Source organism: Oryzias latipes, chromosome 11 (assembly GCF_002234675.1).
Source record: "Oryzias latipes chromosome 11, ASM223467v1".
In the NCBI taxonomy this organism is placed as follows: Eukaryota; Metazoa; Chordata; class Actinopteri; order Beloniformes; family Adrianichthyidae; genus Oryzias; species Oryzias latipes.
In genome coordinates, this window is record NC_019869.2 from 8,796,988 (window position 1) to 8,815,460 (window position 18,473).

The following is an 18,473-nucleotide window of genomic DNA, read 5'->3' on the forward strand; positions in this document are numbered from 1 at the left end:
TGTGTCACATTTCAGCTTTGGTGTCAAGAGTTTTCATGTCAGTTTCAGGTGAGTGACAAATGGCTTCGTTTATCAAACAAAACCAGTCAAGTGGATGATTTCTAATAAGAGGGTGGTTGAATATTCCCAGGGTCATTAAAGGTGCTTCAAACATGGGTATCATTTAGTTTAGTTATAGAAAAAAGGTATGCTTCAATATAAAAACGTACTAAAATTATAAACACTCAAACACCATTTTATCTTTTGTAGTCATCTACAGTAATACATTTTCAGTTTGATAATAATCAGAAATACAAGATAAAAATTAAGTTAGTTCATTTGCATGTCTTTGATTTATCCAATAGCAGGAAGAAAAACTATTTTTTTAATGTCAAGCTAGATATGAAAACTGATAATATGACTCATTCTTTTAAAAGGATTCAGTCCACAAAATTTAACATCCATTAAACAGAATAATTTACTTGATGCTGAAGAAAATGCCCTTCAAGTTTAAAGCACAATACTTAAATTTCTTTTTGACCTGGAAAAACATTCTATGTGGTTACTGTTTGTAAAAAAACAAACCATCGTCACAATTCTGTTTGAAAAATCTCCTGATGTTATGAACACAATATTGTATTTATTGCTCTGGTGTAAAATCACACTGTATTTCATCCAGTAAGAACAAACAAACAAAGAAGCTTAAACCTATTACTTTTCTCATCTTTTGTTTTGTTATACTTTTATAACCCACCGGGCAATTATTTAGAAAAATTGATGTACAGTTTATTGTCCTGCGTTCCATACTGCCATACTTCATGCCATGTTGATGTTTTGAATGAAAAAAAAAATAATGAAGGTAATGATGACATTTTCAAAACCGTTCACAGATGTTTGATACCATTGACTGTATCATAGACCTGGACCAAGTGTGTATGACTCCACTCATCATACTTAGTTTCCATTGCCAAAAGGACTTAGTTGTCATTTTTTTGCGATACCGATGCCACCCTTTTGGAACCACACAGCGTCAGTAAGCAGTGATTGTTCCGAATCATTCTGAGTCTTGAAAGATTTCTATGGCAACCACTCCGACCAAGCCGGAGTGAGCTTGTTGGAAGTCCACACCCCTACTATTTAAAAACAAGCTCAGGAGAATGTGTCAATCAAACACTTGTCCAGTTCAATCATTGACTGGAAATATAATATACATATAGAGTTAATGAGTAATTGTAATTGGATGGTACATTAGAGAAATAAAATTATAGACAATATTGGTATTATTTTCTATGGTTAATCCTTAAAATAAATAAATATATAAATCAATTATTGAAATAAATTTCAATGGAGTAAACTGGGTATTAAAATTGCAGCCACTGCTTTTCATAAAAAAAAAGCCCCGGAATTTTAATTTGAAAGGCTCAGGAAGTTCATGTCAATTATGTTAGCTTAATTGGACAGACAAATTGTACTTTGTATGGGGAAAAAGGTAGCTTTATATATACCATATCTCTCTATCTATCTATCTATCTATCTCTCTATCTATCTATCTATCTATCTATCTATCTATCTATCTATCTATCTATCTATCTATCTATCTATCTATCTATCTATCTATCTATCTATCTATCTATCTATCTATCTATCTATCTATCTATCTATCTATCTATCTATCTATCTATCTATCTATCTATCTATCTATCTATATATATATATATATATATAAAAATGATTTTCTATTGGCCAGTCAATCCTGTCACACTTGTTAAACATGCTGAAGGAAAGAGTCTGAGAGGGAGGAGTGTCTTTTTACGCCCTTCAAAACGACAGCTTGGAGGTTCCGGTATAGTACCAGGACAGTTACTACACCGAAGCATGTCGGGACTTTGAAGGCTGATAGATTTACTAAATGAATTTAGTTTTAGTAGCAGAGGTCAAGATGAAACGGCCAGCGAGGCGCGTGAAACCAAAAATGTAGAGAGTTCCGCTTTACCCCCCTTCTTCTTCAGAGAATAAAACTTCGACCAAACTTTGCAGACAGACAGACAGGCAGGCAGGAAAACGTCACAATGGCAGCGTGCGGAAGAAGAAATAGACCCAAGTTATTATTTTTTTTCTTTGGCGCCTCTTTTGTCGGGTATGTAATATTTTTCAGGCACAGCTCAAAAGAAGTAACAAATCGACGAGAATCCCCCAGAGAGGAAGTTGTAGACAATGAAAAACTTAGGAGACCCGTGTACGAGAAGCCCCCGCTGGATTTAAATGCCCCGGGAGAACTCGGAAGAGCTGTGAAACTAAATCTGAATGAAGAGGAGAAAAGAAAGGAGGAGGAGAGCCTGAAAAAGCACCAGATTAACATATATGTCAGTGATAAAGTGTCACTGCACCGGAGGCTTCCAGAGAAATGGAACCCGCTGTAAGTACACCTCTCGACTCATGTCATAAGTTAAACATTAAACCACGTTTTAATTTGAGTTCTTGCCGTTTTAAGCCCCACTCCCATAGAAATTGTGTTTTTAACATGTTCGTGTTGCCTTTTGCCCTGATGATAGAGCACATATATATAGAGACACGCTCAAAGTTAGATTTTTGAGTGTTTTTTTTAATTTAAATGTTGAAATCAGAAGCAGACACATTTTTCTTAGTAAAAAGCTTGTAGCTGTGACGTAGAAGCTACTACGGCAAGCCACAAGCTCCCTGCTCAGCACTAATGCATCTGCTTTATGTTCGTCCTTGTTTTCCTGGTCTGAGTTGACATCTGATGATGTAAAACTGTACAACTGGATGGCTCCAATATATTGCTCCCCATTTTTATTAGTATTATTATTTTTTTGCACCAATGCTAACGTTAGACGGCAGTTGTGAGGTGCTGTAAGCTAGCAGGAGAGTATGTAAATACAGTAGATGGATGATGAGACGGGGCAATAGTCCTGTCCAAAACTCAGAGGTGAAGTTCTGATGAACTTTGCTTTGATGCTAAATTCTAGAAAGCGACACAGGTCTTCATATTTGGGCTAAAAAAAGGCATAAATATAGTTAAAAGACCACTGAGAACACTTTTGAAAATAGACGATCAAAGTGGGACTTTAACCTGTAGAGTTGGTGTAACTTCATTTGTTGTTGGCATGGTGGAGTAAATCATTATTACTGTGAATTGACAAACATCACTATTGACTTTGTTTACAAATATTGGTCAGGTCTATTAGTGACCGTTTGCCTTTGCCAAGATGTTAATTTTGTGTTCCCAGATGTTTGCTATTGACTCTCTTTTCTAAATTTAGTTGCAGAGAGCTGAAGTACGACTACAGATCACTGCCAACTACGTCTGTGGTGATTGCTTTCTACAACGAGGCCTGGTCCACTCTGCTGCGGACAGTCCACAGTGTCCTGGAGACGTCCCCAGACATCCTCCTCAAAGAGGTGGTGCTGGTGGATGACTACAGTGACAGAGGTGAAGGCGGGATGGAGAATCTACATGTTGGAGCTAGACAGTGATAAGCAGGAGAGCAGTGGGGGTTTCGGTTATAAAGGACAGTTGTTTGTCAAATGGATAGTGTGTGCACAAAAAAGGATGTTGTTATAGACTAACAAAAAGTTGTGGGTATTTGGTATTTAATTAATAGGGATGCAACTTTTCCCATGATTCCCTTCAATCCTCAATTTTACGGTCATGGTTTTGTCTTGGTTTGATTTAGGATTCATGTATTGCTAAACAACAACAAAAAACAAAAAATTTGAAGAAAAAAAACCTTTTTCATTTACTAATAAGCAGGTAACAATGAAGAAAAACCCTTCATTTTGCTCATACTGAACCTGGTTTGATGTAATAAAATAATACTAAATCCCCTGTAAATGTAGCACAATTATTTTACACTTTCAGCGTAAACATACTGGTATGCAGTAGAGATGCAACAATTCACTTTCCCAGGATTCGGTTTAGTGGTGTGTATAATGTGGTTCAGTTGTCAACTGTCACATTCCCAGTAATTAATACAGGAATACTAGCTTAAGTCACTTAACACATTACGGTTAGTCATCAGGATTTTTTGAATCATCTGGATTGTCGTCAGTCGTACAGACTTTTAATTTTTTAAAATCCTGCGCAAGGAGACCGTTAGTGCAGTTCAAGTGATACGTGCGCACTCCTTGTAGCGTGACTGTTAGAATTTAGGAACTTAGACCGTCATAGCGTAGCATGTGTGGACATTCTATGGGTGTCCTATGGACATGTATCAATTGCACACCCTAGAATTTGTGCACGGTCAGTACTAATGATTAGAGTGTGGTGAAGAGAGAATTGTACAACAGCATCATCCATGTGTAATAAGTGCATACAACTTACAATTTCCTTCCAAATACTTCACGATCCACTTACCACAGGCATGACATTGTACGTTCTATTTTCATGAGGTATGCACCTTCAGGGAATTGCAAGACACACCTGTGCTCCCCTTAAGATGCAGCCCCTACAGTCTATGACCCTCCATGGGACCAGACAACCCAAAAACCTGCAGCACTTGTACGGGAGTTGGCCTGTACGGATGCATGTTACTTCACAGCATTAATATCACCAGAGCTCAGACACTATAAGACAGGGCGCCTCTGTTATTTACTGCCTTGATCCATGGCCAAATCTGATTGCACACTCTCAAATCCAAAAACCAATGTTACTCTCAGTGTGTTTACAGTGATTGTGGTAAAGTTGTGTAACATGCTAATTTAAAAACCATCCAAAATGAGACTCAGGGTGTGTCTAAACAACCATCTTGAAAGCTAGGCCAATAGTCTATTATAAAAGTATGTTCTTGTGTCATATCAGCATCACTTACCAATTAAATATTGCATAATTTCATTTTGCAGTTGTGTGTTTTGTGACGATTGTGGTTTATTTGGATGTCTGTTTAATCCTCTGAAGCTCATCTGAAGGAGCCATTGGAAAAGTATCTGTCAGGGTTCAGGAAGGTGCGTCTGATTCGGGCCACAAAAAGGGAGGGGCTAGTGAGGGCCCGGCTGCTTGGTGCCTCCATAGCAACAGGTGACGTGCTGACCTTCCTGGACTGTCACTGCGAGTGCCATGAGGGTTGGTTGGAGCCCCTCCTGCACAGGTGAGAGAACATCAAAAGACTCTTCCTTTTGAACTTTTTAATTTTTATTTTTTGCAAGTGCAGTTTGAAGGACTGAATCTGTACAGCAGCAGCTGGATTACAGTCTCTGTAGTTCAACTCAACACTACTGCCCTTTTTCAGGGGCAACACATAAAGTTAGAAATTCGAGATGAACAGCTTCCTTTGCTTTATGAGATTTTGGTTTCCTTTTCTCCTCTTTCTTCAAAAGGATCAAAGAGGAGCCAACAGCTGTGGTGTGTCCCGTCATTGACGTGATAGACTGGGACACCTTCCAGTACTTAGGGAACCCCGGTGAACCACAAATTGGGGGGTTTGACTGGCGGTTGGTTTTCACCTGGCACTCTGTCCCAGACAATGAGCAAAAACGCCGTCACTCACCTACTGATGTCATCAGGTGGGACTGCAGAGATTGTAACAGAGAACAATAAACCAGCATTTAGTGGCAAAGACTTTGCTTAACTACCTACTGTCATAGGAAAAACTAACCTCAGACTCACATGATGGTTTTGGACTTGTTTTTTTCCCCTCTTCAGGTCTCCTACCATGGCAGGAGGGCTGTTTTCTGTGAACAAAAACTACTTCTATTACCTGGGGTCCTATGACACAGGAATGGAGGTGTGGGGAGGAGAAAACCTTGAATTTTCCTTCAGGGTAAGAGGTTTTCTCTCTGTGTGTAATGCTTACAAATCTATACCAGGTCTACTACTTTTTGTCTAAAGCCAAAACTCATGGCATATAACAGTGTTTTTCAACCAGTGTGCCGCGGCACACTAGTGTGCCGTGGGAGATGGTCAAGTGTGCCGTGAGAAATTGCCCTCATTAACTGATCTAAAAGCGATTACCATCTCCAGGAAATCAGCTCTTTGTTCATCCAAACAGGCCCTGATAAAACACTGAGAAGTTAAGAATCTGAAATATTATAAAATTATTTTTTCTTTGTGTTTATATGATTCTATTAAAGACATTTTGATAAGAATAACGGGATACCGCGATTTAGCTGCAGCTATAACTGTGTAAGAAAAAGTCCCGCCCCTTTAACTGTCTCCACCAATCATTCTTGAAGGCTTAATCACATGTCATCAGTCTGACCAATCAGAAGTGGTTAAAGTATTCACTTCCTTGTTTCGATTTAGCGCAAAAAAGTCTCTCTGTTCTAACAAAAATACCAGCTAAAGCTCGTCTTTAGCGGTGTAGCTTTCCACAGAATCTGGTATCAGACTGGAACAAGTGAACAAAACCATGAAGCTCAAAGACGCTGGTCTTTCTGCGGTCGGCGGATTACGGGCACTACATCTCCCATGATGCAGTAAAGTGACTGTCTTAGCGCACAATGAGTCTCTCCTCTTAACGTCTTAAAACAACGAACACACATCAAACAGTTTTTGAATCTTTTGACTTAATTTTTAATACATCTTTTAGAAAAAACAGCTGCAGCTTCCAGCGTTTTCTGCAACAATTATCACAAAAACGCATGTGAGATTGCAGAGCGGCTGTAGATCAATACAGACTGAGCTTTTTCTTTTTTTTTATTTATCTATTTTTTTGGATGCTGGTGTGCCGCGGGATTTTTGTCAAGGTTAAAGTGTGCCGTGGCTCAAAAAAGGTTTAAAAACACTGGCATATAAGAATAAGACGTGTGTCTGATGTAACTTATGAAAAACCAAGATATGATTGTTTCTTGGTTCCACACCACAGTAAATATAGTTTGTGCTACCTTGTGGGGTCCAGATGACCCCACCCTTACATTGACGTGTTCTCCCTACCATGACAAAGGTGGGTAAAAGTGAAGAGGATTTCATGTAATCCATGGACACCAGTGAAGATCACAAATCATTGAAGAAAAAAGGTTCAGAGCACTGTAGTGGGTTTAGATGACCCAACTCCCAATGGTTGCTAGGATAGCACAAGGGTTAAGATGCAGCCACTCCTCTCTATGACCCTCCACAACCCAAAATCTTGAATAGGTGCCTAGGATAGCACAAGGGTTAAGTAGGTGAGACAAAGTTGGGTCAGATGGGTTTTTCTTTTTATTTTGCTCCCACATGCATCTGGAGCGTCAAGCTTATGAACATTTTTGGACAAACAGAGCAGTGAATTTGACTGGTGTTGAAAGGGATGCGTCCAACCGCGAATTTGATGTGCGACTAGCGTTAAGTGTTTAACAGGAGGTGAAAACAACTTGTTATTTGCAATACCATGATGAGTTTGAGCATTGCAGTGAAAAGTTACAGCTGTTTCCTTGAAGAGAACTAACTAAGAGCATGGATTTGTTGCATCAAAACCTCTGTTTAGTTTGCATGTTCCCGCAAAAAACTGCTTTGTGTTGGCTGACTGACTCATTTTTGTACGGCTGATGTGATTGAAATATTTTAGATTTGGCAATGTGGGGGCAGCCTGGAAATCCACCCGTGCTCCCACGTGGGTCATGTGTTTCCGAAAAAGGCCCCTTACTCCCGGAGCAAGGCGTTGGCAAACAGCGTGAGGGCAGCAGAGGTTTGGATGGATGACTACAAGGAGATCTACTATCATCGCAACCCCCACGCACGACTGGTGAGTGTGCCCAGATGGAGTGGGAGTACTTGAATGGTATAAAAACACAGCCTGATAGTTTGTTTAAGCAAAAGCTTTTTTTTGTGGAGGCAGCATGTGGATTTCCTTGGTTTCCCCTCTGAAAATACTCTCAGTCCAGCACATGTGCAAACATTTCAGCTAGGTTGTGGTACGTATGCATGCACAGTGCTCTCCCATTGTGTAAAGCCTCCCCTGATTAAGTGAGACTCATGGTGACAGAGGTGCTAGGCCACCGGTGTGTGATTACAACCCTTCTGTGTCACTCTGAGCCAGCAGGTGTCACCCACCTGTCCTTGACAGAATGATCTATCCCTCCCTCCCATGGGTGCTGTGCTTTGGAGTGGATGCGGTGGGCAGTGTGTGATGGTGTAGTTAAGAGGAGAAGCTACCTAGGCACAGATCAGGTGGCATTCCTCTTCTTAAGAACAGGATGCTGGGCCAAAATGCAACTCAACTGGTTCCTGATGAGCGCTGCTGCCCTTTCACTTTGGTTTTGACTTGAGATGGAAAGAAACACTTCTTTTTAAGAAGTGTCAGGTGTTTGTTTTACACTTTTTGTGGGTGTTTTCACTCATTACAATTTTACTCTCGACTTTTTTATTTTTATTGTTTTAAATTGTATTTGACTTAGAGCAATTTCACTGTTATTATCAGTTGTGCTTTTTTTATTTAAAAATTTTCAATATTCCGTGTAGTTTCTTTTTCTTATATTTAACTTATTTGTTGTCATTTTTAAAACAGATTATCTGGTAAATAGGGATTAAAATTGGGCACATCACTCGTCATCTAGATCTATATCTGTATCACTTTGGTCACTGCAAGTCTGTTTTAGCAACAGGTAACTAAAGTTATCAGGTTGATAATTTACCATTTAGTCTTATTTAATTTGGTTTACAGTTCATAGAACTACCCCATGGTGGGGTAACACCCATCCACACATAAAATAAGTTTCAGGAATCTGGAAAACCTCAAAGCTGCTAGAGTCTCTTTCACTTTTCCGTACACCATGGCCTAGGTCAATGCTCGATTCTGATTGGCTGCAGGGTGTTCATTAAAGTGAAAATGGACACCTAAGAACGAAGGTCCAATTACATTGATACTCATTTATTGATTCGAGTGAATGGTGGATATTTCTTCAAGAAAAATTATCCTGGTCATTACTTGTAGACTTTTGCTTCATCATCTGGACAAAAGCAAGCGGTAAGACATGACATTTAACACATTTACCACTTTCTTCCACTGGTTAGTCTATATGCTGCAGCAAAGCGAGGTCGCTGAAAAACACGTCACACTTTGCAACAAATAGTCTCCTCCTTGTAAAAAAAAACCCCAAAACAAATCAAACATAATTAAGTACCAATAACTGATTTAATCATTCTTTTGTAAGTGACTTTGGTATATGCAGAATAATGACCTTAGAGGTATTCATGATCTAAAATTGATGGATGACGTGGATGTCAAACGGGTGGACAGTAACTTGCCTATCAATGCAGCCCTTATATGGGGTGGCATAATAATTATGGTAGCCTTTCCTCCGTCATGGCACTTACACTGACCCTTAACTTTGAGCTGAAGGTCAGATGGCCGCATTGGCTATTGCTTTCTTATACGTCAGCACTGACTTTAGTCATTGATAAAAGACTAAATCCAATAGGAGGTTGAATAATAACTAAATATGCTCAATAAAGGTCAACAACAGTTGTGTTTTGACAACATTTTGGCGGCCCTTTTAGCCCTCTTCAGGCAGAGAATTATGTTTGCTGGCGAGCAAAATGGAAACGGTTCTCTTCCACTAGCTGTAAACAGCTGAGCTTTGAACAGTTAGTTTTTCTCTACATAATATGCATGCATAAAGATTTGTCTTTGTTTGCGTGAATTTGTTTAGTCCTCCAGCAGGAGGTCCTGCAATATTTCTATAAAACAAAAATGGATGTAAATTACAAGGTTTTTGGATGAGTGTTATTTCATAACATCTATTGGCTGTGTCCTCAGTTTACATCCTGCATTGTAGATCTGTGATCACATCCCTTAAAGTTGCTCTGAGTCAGATTATGAACAACCGGGAGTGGCATGGATTAGCAGCTGTTGTAGGGACGGCTGTCCCGCACCTTTAGTTGCTAAATGACTGAATGTAATTTCTGATTCTTTCATCCAAGGAGGCCTTTGGAGACGTCTCAGAAAGACTGAAGCTGAGGGAAAAGCTGGGCTGTAAGAACTTCCAGTGGTACCTGGATAACGTTTACCCTGAAATCCATGTCCCGCATGATCGGCCAGGCATGTTTGGAATGGTGAGAACACCTCCAACCAGCAGTACAATTGACTAAAGCGTCACAAAAAGCTTCGATTTTTTTACTTTTTGGTAAACTGGATTACTTTGGAGAATGGACTTGTATCTTTCATTATTATCTTTTTTCTGTTTACATTTTGTCAGCTAAAGAATCGGGGAAAAGTCAACTACTGCTTTGATTACAACCCTGCAGATGAAAACACGATTGTGGGTCAAAGGGTCATCCTGTACCCATGTCATGGCATGGGTCAGAACCAGGTAAGGGTTTAAACCTATCAGACTAATTAAGGATCATGTTTTTTTCTTTCCTACTAAGGTCTATTATGTTTTAGTGAAATGAGTAATTATCATGGAAAAATTCTCAGGGATGTCAGTTGGGTTTGTTTTGCTAGTTTGTTCCTTTCGTTTGTAACATCGCCGTGTTTGCGTGGAGCACAGGGAGTTTGTTTGCTCTGTGTTCTTCTGCTCTGAAACACAGACCTGATTATTTCAACACACACCAATGCTCCCCCGCCCCACAGGCTCATTAAATCTCCAAAGACCCTGCCAAATTGGGTTTCACATGACTTCCATTGGTTCTAATGGAACTGTACTCTAAGAGTAGAAATTTTAGGTTAGATTGAATACATTTGCAGCACCATGACTGACACATTTATTTGTATATAAATGTGCTTCAGTTTTTCTCAACTGTCACTGGACACTTTGAGCTTAAAATACAGTCTTCCTTTGCTACGTCGCAACTCATCTTTCGCTGTTTTTTTGTGGAATTTTGTGTACATTGTATTGTGTTCTGCTTCCTGATAGGCTGTAGACCACTGTCAATCAAGTTTCCTCCGGTACAGAATGCGTTCAGCTCGACAAATGGACAAAAATCTTCGATTGCGAGCAGATCTGAAGTTTCATTCTATAACTTCTATTTTTTGAAGGGTTGGAACTCTTGAGAGTTTGAACTAGATTGAACTGTGGGAAAATGTGTCTCCGAAAATTCACTGTAAGAAATAATGTGGATAACTTTGCTGATTTCCTCTATCTTGGGTTATTTATAGAGCCGAACTCCCGCAGTAATCGACGGAGCACATGTACTTGTGGATCTTTGGATGCCATCACTTTGAAAAATGGGCTTGCTGCTGTGGTTTTTCTGTCTGTCTCATGGGGATTGCTTCCTGCTAGAGAGGCACATTCCAAATTCATTCTCAATACAGAAACTGGAAAGACCTGTTCGTGTCTATGTACCGTACGCACAAACGTGCATACCCACTCATACAGTGCTTCTCCTTTCCTGAGTCAGAAGGATTCATTTGTTTGTACACCTGGATATCTGTATTGGACATCTGTTAACGCATAAATGCAAAAAACAACATCCGTATCTGCTTGTATCTGTTTATTTAACCCTTGTGCTATCTTATGGGGTTCAGATGACCCCGCCCTTACATTGACGTGTTATTCCTACCATGATAAAGGTGAAGAGGATTTCATGCAATCCATGGAAACCAGTGAAGATCACAAATCATTGAAGAAAATGGTTCAGCTCACTGTCTTGTGAGGTCTAGATGACCCCACCATTGACGTGTTCTCCCTACCATGACAAAGGATGGATAAAGGTGGAGAGGATTTCATGTAATCCATGGTCACCAGTGAGGATCACAAATCATTGAAGGAAAAAGGTTCAGCGCACTGTCTAGTGGGTCTAGATGACCCAACTCCCAATGGTAAAGTGCCTAGAATAGCACAAGGGTTAGGATGTGGCCACTCTTCTCTACAGCCCTTTACAACCCAAAAAGCAGCAGCACCCATGCAAGTCAACCCCCGTACGAGTACACGTGACTAAGGCTTAAAGTAGACACCCTGAAAGAAAAGGCCTCAAGGCTGTGCATACACGATACAGTTAATGCATCATCCCCACTAACCACTGCACCTCTCAGACAGTACTCCTTCAATATTTTAGGAAATTATTTTCTTATTTCACACTGTTCATTTGCTGTATTAGAAAGATTAATGGAAGACGATGCGTGTCCCGACTTAAAACTTCCTCATTCACAATTAAAAACAAACTCATGTAGCTAATCCAAGAAATATGGCCAAGAAATATGGCCCATTCCCAACGTTAACGTTGGGAATGGGGTCATCTGGACCCCACAAGATAGCACAAGGGTTAAGGCAAACAGTTGACTATGATGTACACTTCAAAATAATCTTTAGATGCGTGTGCGTGCAAGAATCAAATGCTGATCCAGAAATGTTGTTTCTTTCCACAGTTTTTTGAATACTCTGTGGATGGAGAGATCTGTTATAACACAAGGGAGCCTGCTGGGTGCATTGTGGGGGACAGCGTCAACACCTACCTGACTATGCAGCTGTGCAAGAAACGAGGGCAGCCTGTACCCATGGAGCAGAAATTTGTTTTCCGAAAAGTAAGACATTAATAGGGAATTTAAACTGTTGGTCTACTGTATTTTCAAAGCGGTATTTTAAAACATGTGTTTTCTAGGACTTAGTTTCGGCAGAGGAGCAGTAGTTCATTATGGGTGACCATTGACCTCTACTGTCATCCATCTGTTTGCACTCTCTCCTGCTAACTAACAGCCCCAACCTAACATTACTGGTGCAAGAAAAACGCAACATCGGAGCTATGCAGGCATACAGTTTAGATCCAGATTCCAGCTCAGATGAGGAAAACAAAGACAGACATGGATCTATTTGTCTGCAAGGGGATGCATCAGATTGAAAAGGAGCAGGGAGCTTCTAGCTTGCTGTAGTGAATCTTCGTCACAGCTACAAACTTTTTCCGATGGCATTTTTCCTTCTGATCTTGATCCATGACAATTTGAATAAATGAATACTCCGAAATGCAATTTTAAGTTGACTTTCCTTTACATATGTGCTCCATTATGAGAAAAATGTCACAAGAACATGTTAAAAACACCCAAAAATACAGTTTTTTTGGAGTTGGATTTTTGCAGTCTAAAATTGAAGGGAGTATGTGACAAAAACAAAGATATACTGTATCAGTATTATTAGTAGTAGATTTTTAAAGTTTGATTTTAAAAACATAAATATGTACACAGTGCTGGGAACTAACATGACTTCAAACCATCAGAAAAGATCCAAATAAAATACCAGTAACAATAGACACTACAGTGGGGAAATGTCCAATAGTGAAAGGGAAACCAGAAAGCCAAAATACAAGACAGGCTCATTTGACTTTGGCTATACATTTATGTTTTTTTTCCCACAGGATGGCAGTTTGTACCACGCCCTGAGCCAAAAGTGTGTTCAGGCCATGGACCGGACAGACAACGGGACCCCAGCCCCCGCCCTGCAGCCATGCTCTGACAGCGTTTATCAACAGTGGTTCTTTGAGGAAAGAATGTAACTGGACAAACTTGAAGCTTTTTTTTTTTACAAAAAAGCCTTTTTATAAAGTCAAGCGCTCTATATATAACATGATTTGAAGAGGGGAGAGGGAGTTGAAAATTTTTGTTTCCCCCTAAAGAACATTTTCTTTATATCTTATTCAACTTAAACCTCGGCACTTTTTTTTTTTTTTAGCATATGGAGAAATTTTTCAGGCAAGTCATACGTTTTTATGCACTTTTGTATGTTTGCAAAACATGGAATTTATTACTCTACTTAAGGAGATCATTAATACTTAGAGATTGTTATTTTCTTCTTTCCTTATTTATTATTTCCTCCACTCTTGTTGCTTTTTTTCTTTTTAGAAATAGAACAGTTTAGATGTGGGGTTTTTTTTGCGAAACACCCAAATATTTGCAGCAATCACAGACAAAACAAATACTTCACATGTCTGCCATTAAATTGCAACTAACAGCGGACATGATTGTGGTTTTTAGATGTGTCTGATGTTTATATGTTCCCCCTGTAGAGGGGGCCAGCACTCCTTCCTTTGAGATCCTGTGATCTTGTTTTGCAAAAGTGGGACAAATCTGGTGTTTTAGTAGGAACCTTGATACTCAGAAGTCATTGGCTTATATAACAATACCTCTTTAACTTTATCACTACCGACTACAGATGAGAGTCATTCAAACATTTTTAGCATGTGAGAAAATTCCTATCTAACATTAAATGCCATTTTATTTATTTAATGATTTTGCCATAATATGTTGTGCTTTTATTCATGGCCATATTTCTTGGATTAGCTACATGAGTTTGTTTTTAATTGTGAATGAGGAAGTTTTAAGTCGGGACACGCATCGTCTTCCATTAATCTTTCTAATACAGCAAAGGAACAGTGTGAAATAAGAAAATAATTTCCTAAAATATTGAAGGAGTACTGTCTGAGAGGTGCAGTGGTTAGTGGGGATGATGCATTAACTGTATCGTGTATGCACAGCCTTGATGCCTTTTCTTTCAGGGTGTCTACTTTAAGCCTTAGTCACGTGTACTCGTACGGGGGTTGACTTGCATGGGTGCTGCTGCTTTTTGGGTTGTAAAGGGCTGTAGAGAAGAGTGGCCACATCCTAACCCTTGTGCTATCCTAGGCACTTTACCATTGGGAGTTGGGTCATCTAGACCCACTAGACAGTGCTCTGAACCTTTTTCCTTCAATGATTTGTGATCCTCACTGGTGACCATGGATTACATGATATCCTCTCCACCTTTATCCATCCTTTGTCATGGTAGGGAGAACACGTCAATGTAAGGGTGGGGTCATCTGGACCCCATAAGCTAGCACAAGGGCTAAGGGAAGCACAGGTGTGTCTCGCAGTTCCTTTGAGGGACGTACAGCCACCTCAACGGACGTCATGAACATAGAACGTACCATTGTCATGTGAGTCGTAAGTTTATTGTGAAGTATTTGTAAGGCTAATGTAAGCTGCGCTCCCTTACGGCGTACGCTGTTGTATGTTGCCCCTACGTCACACTCTAGTCATAAGATTACTAAGGGATGAGGACTGACCCCCTTACTGACCACACGTGAATGCTGCATGTGTGGGCTGTACTGGTGATATCTGTGGGATGCCCACATAAACTACAGTCCTACCGCACACACTTATCACTTGAACAGCACCAATGGGCCCCTTGAACAGTCTGCAGGATTTAGAGTGGTTAGAAAAATGAAAAATCCCTACAACACGCCTGCTTCTCACTTACTTTTCTTACTCTTGCGTGTTGTATAGATGTTCTCTATGACCTGTACAACTGCATGAACATTTTTGCTGTACGGCAGGGGTTTCCAAAATTAGGCCTCGAGGGCCGGTGTCCTACATGTTTTCCAACCAACCTGCTATTGAAGCTCCTTATTGGCTAAACACACCTGATCAAGGTAATCAGCAGCAAATAAGGCAGGGTTTCTGGAAAACCTGCAGGACACCAGCCCTTGAGGCCTGGATTTGGGAACACCTCCTCTACGGGCTGACTGAGCCGTCTACGACCTTGATATTTTGTTCCTCGTACAGATTTGCCCATTTTTCGCAGAAATCATTAATCCACCTGTAAAGGGTCATTTTGACTATGGCTTTATATCATGCTGGTCGTACCGAATAGACTTTCACTTCTCCTCTGTAACTGGCTAACGGCTCTATATCTATCTGAACTGGAACTTTTGGTTACTTTTGTGACTGTTCCTCAGGCTATGTAGAAGGAGTCAGCAAAGGCAGTAGTTGGCATCTCCTGAGAGTTGAGAAATTTCAGATGGCTTCCTGATTAATTTTGGTTCCAATTTTCCCTTGTCTTATTTTCTTCTCCATATCAGAGGTGCATCGGGATGTGTTTTGTGTTTTAGTTTGGATTTAGGACCACATGTCCTGCGTGATTTACTTGACGGCTGAGAATGATAATGGGTTGGGTATATGGAGAAATGTTAGCAACTTTATCTTTACCATTAACGTTCACAGAATGTTTTTGGAGGACCAATCTGAAATTGATGTTTCTATTGATTTATTGAATACCTATAACCCAATAAATGAGCACGTCCTTTTAATGGGAATTGTGTTAAATTCATTTATTTGCCAAAATGAAGAATGTACAATATTTCTGTTTATTTTGGGTATCTGTGTGTATGACTAAAAGGAAGTGGTTGATATAATGAGATTGTCATCGTGGACATAAACTCAGAAATGTAAGTTTGGATCATAAAAAACATTTCAGTGCTGAGTTGACAAAATTATCAATGGAGACATTTTTTATCATAATAAAATGGAATTTTCACAATCTTTTTGTTTCCTTCTTATTTTTGCCCTTTTTAAAATTCTGCAAAGTTCCTTATGATACATCCTGCGTCAAAAATACACACACATGGTTCAGGATATGTTATGAGAACATCTAATTTCTTGAAAATGTATATTTAAAATAAATATATTTAATATTATCAAAGATTTTCACATGTAAAAAGTTTTCAGTTTCCCATTGCAACTATGATTAGTATCATTAATATTTTTTATATGTTACATCCAATTGAAATTAAATGGGAATGTAAAATTAAAGAGATGATGGAAGAAATGTTGCAATTCTTAAATCCACGACAAAGACTTGACAGTTCAATTTGGGGGGAAGTAAGGTGTTTTTCAAATCCTTTGATGAAAAAATTTATTGTTATATATATTATTAGTGAGATGTAGATAGTAACAACTATAATCAATTTGGTGATCTAATAAGTTTTTGTTCACAACAATGGTAGGATAAAATACTGACATGAGTTCAAGAAAAAAAACACCTTATTTACCCACCGTCTCGAATTTAAAACACATTTTTAACATGGAGGAGCTTTATTCTAAAGAAATATTTATCATTAAATATTGAATGCTTTTAATACAGCAAGTAGTTCTTTAAAAAGTGAACAACAATAGATGAGTTATTCTCACTATGATGTTTTCAAAATTTGAAAAACTTTTCCCGCCAATAGTTTTTTTGGGATTTCACAGAGGCAGCCATTTTGAAATGAGTAGAAAAAGTTCCTCTAGTGCCCCTAGTGGTTATGATGGTGAACTACAGGGCAGAAAATATGAATACAGTGATAAACAATGGGTTTATAAGGAAAGTTTGGATCGTACAAATGGAATATGGGTCTAAGAAATGCATGTATCAAATAGGGTATATGGGGTTAAATGTGTGCATGGGGATTGCTACTTCCCAAAAAGAATAAAAAAAACAAACAAACAAATGTATTGTTCACAGTAAAAGACTCATGCACATATACAATGGTAAAAAAAAACGATCACCCACATTTACCTGCTGAAGGGGAATCAAGACGCACAGAAGATAATGAGAGGAGGAGGAACATGGGAAGGAAGGTAGGTTGGCTTTTTCAACCATATCTGATTGGATTGGTCTCCAGCTGCTGTGAAAAACTGTGAAATATTGTGACACAGCCAAGTCTATTTTCCTCTGGCGCTGACAGTTGGCCCTGCAGTCTCTCAAATGCTATTGATGCTCAGTTTCACGGGAGGTCTGTTTTTGAGGCAAAAGGAGGAAAAGCAGGCAATGCATTTGCTTAAATAACTTACTCCAATGAAAGTACACAATACAAAACGTGTTTTTTTTTCTTTATAGAAACGGTTAAGTGTGTCCTTGTAGTCAACTGTACTGTTTAAAAAAGAGCCAATGCCTTTGTGTCTCTCCATTGACACTGTGCAGCAAGTTGGTGTGTTCAGCTATGTCACACCAACCTCGGCATCACGCTTCTGCATTCAAAACTCTCATGTTCGCACACTGCTACACACGTTTTTAGATACGTTTTTGGGCTCCATGGACAAAAACCAACGACCATTGAACGCAGATTGAAAGTTGAACCAGATGAACTTTGACTAATCAGGGACTCGGATTTGGTAGTGAGGTATGGATGGCGTTTTCTTTTCATATACGGAAGTTCCAACCATTTGAAAATTGATCATGAAGAAGAAACTCAAAGTTGCAGTTTGCATGTGTTCATATACTGGAATGATGCTGTGAAAGAAAAAGCCTGGAGCAAGATTAGCAAAATTTGCATAGCTTTGACATTTTGTACCTAACCTCTTCCATCTGCTCTAATTTGGGGTAGCAACAGTTCAGTGTGAACACCACCTGCTGAAAGCATCTGTAACCCTTGTGCTATCCTAGGTATTTTAACATTGGGAGTTGGGTCATCTAGACCCACTAGACAGTGCTCTGAACCATTTTTCTTCAATGATTTGTGATCTTCACTGGTGTCCATGGATTTCATGAAATCTTTCCACCTTTATCCACCTTTGTCATGGTAGGAATAACACGTCAAAGTAAGGGTGGGGTCATCTAAGATAGCACAAGGGTTAAACAACATTGCATGCTCTGTGTTTACATAGAAAAGATGCCCACAATTCTTCCCATTTTAACAAAAATTTCAAGTCTCTGCTTTCTACAGGAAAAGTCAAAGCACTGCATAATTCTGTAACCTGTTTGTGTTGTTCCACCTTATTCAAACACTTCCTTACAGAAATATGAAAAACATGTCATCCAAAATGTTTCAAAATTCCCCCACAGGAACAGTGCATGTTGTTGCTTTCAGACAATTTGGGCGTAGGTTTGAAACCAAACTC

At 39.3% G+C, this 18,473-nt stretch overlaps 1 protein-coding gene across 2 annotated transcripts; it reads left to right on the forward strand.

The window, feature by feature from the left end:
- The first annotated feature begins 1,802 nt into the window (after positions 1 to 1,802).
- galnt12 (polypeptide N-acetylgalactosaminyltransferase 12) lies at positions 1,803 to 16,136 on the forward strand. 2 transcript variants are annotated; one of them, XM_011480785.3, is made up of 10 exons: positions 1,803 to 2,395; positions 3,261 to 3,430; positions 4,895 to 5,084; positions 5,314 to 5,499; positions 5,639 to 5,756; positions 7,479 to 7,655; positions 9,833 to 9,964; positions 10,108 to 10,221; positions 12,219 to 12,374; positions 13,199 to 16,136. In XM_011480785.3, exons 1-10 carry the CDS (start codon positions 2,049 to 2,051, stop codon positions 13,334 to 13,336), a joined length of 1,728 nt encoding a protein of 575 aa, XP_011479087.1. In that variant the 5' UTR covers positions 1,803 to 2,048; the 3' UTR covers positions 13,337 to 16,136. The 2 variants fall into 2 exon arrangements, with proteins under 2 accessions (XP_011479087.1, XP_020562742.1); XM_020707083.2 differs by lacking the exons at positions 12,219 to 12,374; positions 13,199 to 16,136 and adding an exon at positions 10,768 to 11,329.
- Positions 16,137 to 18,473: the final 2,337 nt, after the last annotated feature.